At 60.6% G+C, this 5,145-nt stretch overlaps 1 protein-coding gene across 8 annotated transcripts in view; it reads right to left on the bottom strand.

Annotated features, from left to right (window-relative positions):
* Window positions 1-1,258: 1,258 nt before the first annotated feature.
* UBTF (upstream binding transcription factor) overlaps window positions 1,259-5,145 on the bottom strand; it is a 13,886-nt gene continuing 9,999 nt past the window's right edge. For 3 of the 8 annotated variants that reach the window (XM_015651267.2, XM_015651269.2, XM_015651270.1), the window contains 9 exons: window positions 4,990-5,145; window positions 4,771-4,881; window positions 4,597-4,685; window positions 4,240-4,429; window positions 3,952-3,999; window positions 3,504-3,572; window positions 2,988-3,134; window positions 2,589-2,708; window positions 1,259-2,226 (listed from right to left, as the gene is read on the bottom strand). In XM_015651267.2, the coding sequence (XP_015506753.1) occupies window positions 2,113-2,226; window positions 2,589-2,708; window positions 2,988-3,134; window positions 3,504-3,572; window positions 3,952-3,999; window positions 4,240-4,429; window positions 4,597-4,685; window positions 4,771-4,881; window positions 4,990-5,145 (1,044 nt within the window). In that variant the 3' untranslated portion in view covers window positions 1,259-2,112. Of the gene's footprint in view, window positions 2,227-2,588; window positions 2,743-2,987; window positions 3,135-3,503; window positions 3,573-3,951; window positions 4,000-4,239; window positions 4,430-4,596; window positions 4,686-4,770; window positions 4,882-4,989 lie in introns of those variants that run through there. The other 5 variants (XM_015651272.2, XM_015651274.2, XM_015651268.2 and 2 more) reach the window with 4 other exon arrangements.

Raw genomic sequence — 5,145 nt, 5'->3', positions numbered from 1 at the left:
CCTTTTTTTTTTTTTTAACAGAAAAAAAGGTGGGGAAAAAAAAGGTGGGGTTTAATTTTTTTTGTCTTTTTTTTTGTACTAAAAACACATCCACTAAAACACGACAGTGCTGGGTACATTCAGCAGAAAAAAAGGGATGGGGGGGTTCCCCTTAGGGGATTTTGGGAGGGGCGGCGATTAAAAATTGGGAAGAAAATGAAAGGAAAATCCCAAATGGATTGGGGTAATGGGGAGGGGGAAACAGAGGGACAGACAGACGGACACGGAGGGGGGGGACACCATCTGGGTTCTCTTCAGGGCCCCGGTCCCGGGGGGACACGGGGGGATTGTCCGTGCGGGAGCACCCGGGTTCACCCCCTTCCCCACAGCTTTGGGGTCAGTTTGCCCAAAATGGTGTTTTTTCAGCCCAAACTGAGGCCAGGACGAGGGGCAGGTACTTTCCCCACCTTCCCCTCAGTGCTGAGGGGGTCCCCAATGTCTTTGTGGGGGGCTGGATTTGGGGTGCTGAGAGCAGCAAACCTGGGGGTGTGACAGAGCTGGGGGTGTAGGGACTCCCCTCCAAACCCTAAATCTGCAGCATGGCCCCCCCTTCTGCCCCCCAGCCCTGCAGAGATTTGGGGGGAGAGAAAAATGGCTAAATCACAGCCCTAGAGAGAAAAAAAACCCTCAAATCCCCCATCCCCTTCTCTGGGACCCCCCAAATCCTGTCCCCCAGCCCAGCTCCTCTCCAGGAACAGGATGGGGGGGGGGGAACAGATAAAACAAATCTTGAGACCCCCCCCAATTAGAGTGGGGGTCTGGGGGGGTCCCCAATAACACTGAGTGGGTCTCTGGGGGGTGGCAGGGGTGGGGGGACAGAACCCTGCAGGGCGGTGCCGTGGGATTGCTGGTGCTCGTGTCTGCTTAAAAAAATGGGGGGGACCCCGGACAGGCCCCCCCTGCACCCACCCCAGCCCCTGCGGCCCCGTCCCCCTCCCGGGGAAGGGGGCGTTGACCCCCCAAAATAAACCCAAACCACACCAATATTTACAGCACGGCCCGGGAAGGGGTGGGACCCCCCCGGGGGGTGTGAACTGGAGGTTACTGGGGTTAACTGGGGCGAGGGGAGCTCTGGTGCCCCCCAGGAATGAAGGGAGAGGAGCAGCTTCACCAGAGACAGAGAGGAAAATGGGGGGCTGGGGGAGGAAAGGGGAGGGAAAAGGGGTAGCGGGAAAAACGGGGAGGGAGAAAATGAAAAATAAAAGATGGGATCTTTCTCGTTTTATAAAAAGGAAAAAAAAAAAAAAAACAACAACAAAAAAAAATAAAATAAAATACAACGGCACAACAACCACCGACAACAGAGCGGGGGGACCCCGAGCCCCCCCTTGGTCACGCTGAGCCGCGGGCGGGGCGGGGGCGGCCCCGGAGCCCCCCGCACACACTCACACCCCCAGCCCCGCGGGGACACCGCCCGCTCCCAAGTGCCGTGGATGTGGAGAGCCCGGGCAGCTCCCGGGGCAGTTTCCAGACTGTACAAGGTTTTTTCAGGGGTGGGGAGGACCCCCAAGATGCTGGGGGTGCGCAGAGGGCTGGGGGGATTGCAGGGAGGCATCGTCCCATCGGCTGAGTCCTGAGCCCCTCGGCTCGCGCTCCGCGCCCGCTGCCCCAGGGGCTGCGCGGGGACGGGATTTTCCTCCCATTTCTGGGTTTTTTTAATTAAAAAAAAAGTGTGGGGGGTGTTGTTGGTTTTTTTGTTTGTTGGTTTTTTTCCTGTGTGTTTTTCTTCTCTTTCTACAAAGTCCAGAGCTGGTAGCGAGGGGGTTATGGGAGTAGGGATGGAGAGACACCTCCCTGGAAAGGATGAAATTCCAAAAAAAAAAATCGCTTCCCCTCGGGAGTGAAGCGGGGGCAGGGGTGGGGGGCTCTCTCCTCGCCCCCCAGCCTGGGGGAAGCAGCCCCTGATTCCCCTCCGTAGTGTGAGCTCGGTGGAGGGGCCCCCCGGCCCCCGCTCCCCGCGCTGGGGGTCCCACGGGGGGGCAGGAGGAAGAGGAGGAAGGATTTCGAGGGGCTGCGGGGGAGATCTGGGACCGAAACCGAGAAACCAAACGACGTTACGAAGAGCTTGGCCGATCAGTTGGAGTCGGAGTCGGAAGAGTCCCCCGAGGAGGAGGAGGAACTGCTGCTGCCCTCCGAGTCGTTGTCATCCTCGTCCTCATCATCCTCGTCCTCGTCATCCTCGTCGTTCTGGGAGGCGGGTGGCAGAGAGGAGGGGGAGGTCAGGGCAGGGTTAGTCCATCGTCACCCCCGTGTCCCCTGCTCCCCTCCCCGCCGGGGTGCGACCCCCCCCTCCCGTGGCTGCCCCCCGGATCCGGGGCTGGAGGAGGGACGCGGGGCAGGAGCCAGGAGAGTTTGCAGGGGCTCAGCTCGGGGTGCTGGGGGGGACGTGCCGGAGCAGCGCGCGGGGTCCTGCCCTCACCTCTGCCACTGCCTCGCTACACGATCCGAGGGAGGCTACCCGACCCGCCTCGTGCCTCAGTTTCCCCCCTCTAAAGCCAGGGAAGGAAGAGGCGTGAGCTGAGACCAGCGAGGGGGTGGAAACACCTCACCTGTCCGGTGGCGAGCACAAGGCACGGACACGGTTTCTGGCCCCAGCGCCATCCAGCATACTCTGATTTCAGTTGCACCGGTGTAAAGCTTTGACTCTGGTGACTTACTCGGCATTCACACTGGCGCAAACGGAGCCGAGACCAGACTCAGTATCTCCACCAGGAAAAAGACAGGAGATTTTTCTCTGCTCACTGGGGGCTCTGCACACCCCCCCGCACCTCTACAGTCCCGAGGCTGCTCCTGACTATGCCCCGCGGCTGCTCCTCGTGCCCTCACCGGGGGGATCCTGCTCCCCTTCTCCTCCCGTGTCCCCCTGCTTCCCGGGGGCTCCTCTGCCACGGATCTATCTGAGCCCAGGGGGAGGGGGGCCCCGTGCCCTCCCCGTGCCACGGCCTCACCTCGTCCCCATCCTCGCTCTCCTCCTCACTGCTGGACTCTGAGGAGTCGCCGCCTTCCTCTGATGAGTCACCGTTGTCATCATCATCATCCTCATCTTCATCATCATCTTCCTCCTCCTCTTCCTCCTCGTCATCGTCCTCTGACTCCTGCAGGACAGGAGGGGCTTGCTGAGTCCCTGGACCTCCATGGGTGCAGCTCCCAGCCCATCCTGGACCATTTCCCTTTGTGTTCCTCCAGCCATTGAGCAGATCAGCTGATTCCCTATCCCACACCTTCCTGGGAGCCTCTCCCCATTAATGCTGAGAATTGCACCAAAAAGGCTCCTCGAGGGGGTACCAGGGGTCCAAATCCAACCTGGCTGGGTTCTGAGCAGGGACTTGGGGAAAGTTTACAGTCTGGAGGACAGGGCAGGCAGCTGGAAACACAAGGGATGCCCCAAAGAAGGGGTGTGGGTCCCCCGACACGCTCCGCAGGGAGGGGGGCCCGGGTGGCCCCACGGGGCTGTTGTGACTCACCGACTTGGACTGCATGGTTGGCTTCATCTTGGGGTTGGGACCCCGGATCTTCCCTATGCTCTTGCGCTTCTGTGGGAACAAAACAAAACCCTTTAGGGCTCAGCTTCAGCTCCTTCCCAGCGTCCAGCCCAGAGAAAACCCCACTGCTGAGCTGCCACGGGGACAAATCCCCACTGGAGGGGCTCTCTGGAGTGTGGCACATCCAAAGCTCACTCAGGACTGAGCCTGCCCAGCCCCGAGCCCCCAGGTTCTCCAGCCCAGCCCCGAGCCCCCAGGTTCTCCAGCCCAGCCCTGAGCCCCCAGGTTCTCCAGCCCAGCCCTGAGCCCCCAGGTTCTCCAGCCCAGCCCTGAGCCCCCAGGTTCTCCAGCCCAGCCCCGAGCCCCAGCAATGCCACCCCATCCCCAAACTCCCGGGATCCCACCATGGCAGCCCCACAGGGATACTCACGTTGGAAATGTGTTCCTTGTACGCAGCCCGCTCCTGGGGCGAGAGGCTCTGTGGGAACAGGGACACGGTCAGGGATGGGCAGGCACCGAGCAGTGGGGGATGGAGAAGGAAAGGGCTCTAGCACAGGGCACAGCCTCCTCCTGTGTGTAACTTTTATCCTTTTCAGTTACAAAATGTCAAAAAATGGTTTCCGGAAGAGGGCTGGGAACAGAGCCCATGCTGAGCACCCTCCCCAAAAGCACAGGATCCCTCAGAGACTCGCACCAGGCATCGGGATCCAGCACCCACCTTGAGCCAGATGTCGAGGTGCACCTTGTACTGTTTCTGCTGTTCCTCTGCCAGTTTTTTGTAGTGGTCCTTCTGGCCCTGGGAGATGCGCTGCCAGCGGCTGCCGATCTCCACCATGCGCTCCTTCAGCGGGAGGTGGTTCAGCTCCCCGTTGGACAGGAGCTCCTGGGAGAACTTCTGGTAACCGTTCCTGCACGGGGAGAGCGCAGGGACCGGGCTGGGACAGTGGCTACAGACAACCCAGGTGTCCATAACCCCGTCCAGCCCCACCAGGGTCCAGCCCAGCCTCCCTCCTCTTGTTCCAGGCTCTTCCCAGCAGCACAGCCAGACCCAGTTTTTCACACCCCAGGTACTCACATGGGGGGTTTCTTGGGCTCTCCCTGGAATTTCATTTTCTTGGTGGAGTTGGTGGAGCACGGAGGGGCCCGCATCTCGCTCAGCTCCCTCTGAGCCACAGGAGAGACAGGGTCAGGGAGAGGGGCAGCGCTGGCCAAGGGGCACAGCGAGGGACAGGACGGGGCAGAGACCCACCTCGTATCGCTTCTGATCCTCCGCCGCCTTCTTGATCCACATCAGCTTCTCTTTCTTCTCCATGTTGTTCCAAGTGGCCTCCATGGCCTTCAGTGCTTTGCCCCGGTCATTCTGTGGGACAGAACCACCACGATGCATCAGATGCACCCAAAAACCCTGGGACATTGGGGTGCTACGTCTGGGCCCCACCTCCAGCCTCTTCCCCAGCCCACTGCTCACCTTGAAACGAGCCAGGTAGTCCCCGATGACGCTCTGTTGCCAGATCTCCTCGGCAGTTTTGGGAGACTCGGGCAGCTTCCCACGCTCCTCTTTATCCGAGCCGTGCTTCTTCTCCGACTGCGCCTTCATCGCCGCCTCCCGTGCCTTGTACTTGGC

Source organism: Parus major, chromosome 27, assembly GCF_001522545.3.
Source record: "Parus major isolate Abel chromosome 27, Parus_major1.1, whole genome shotgun sequence".
Lineage (NCBI taxonomy): Eukaryota > Metazoa > Chordata > Aves > Passeriformes > Paridae > Parus > Parus major.
The sequence above is the reverse complement of the archived record's forward strand: the minus strand, read 5'-3'. Positions and strand labels throughout refer to the sequence as shown.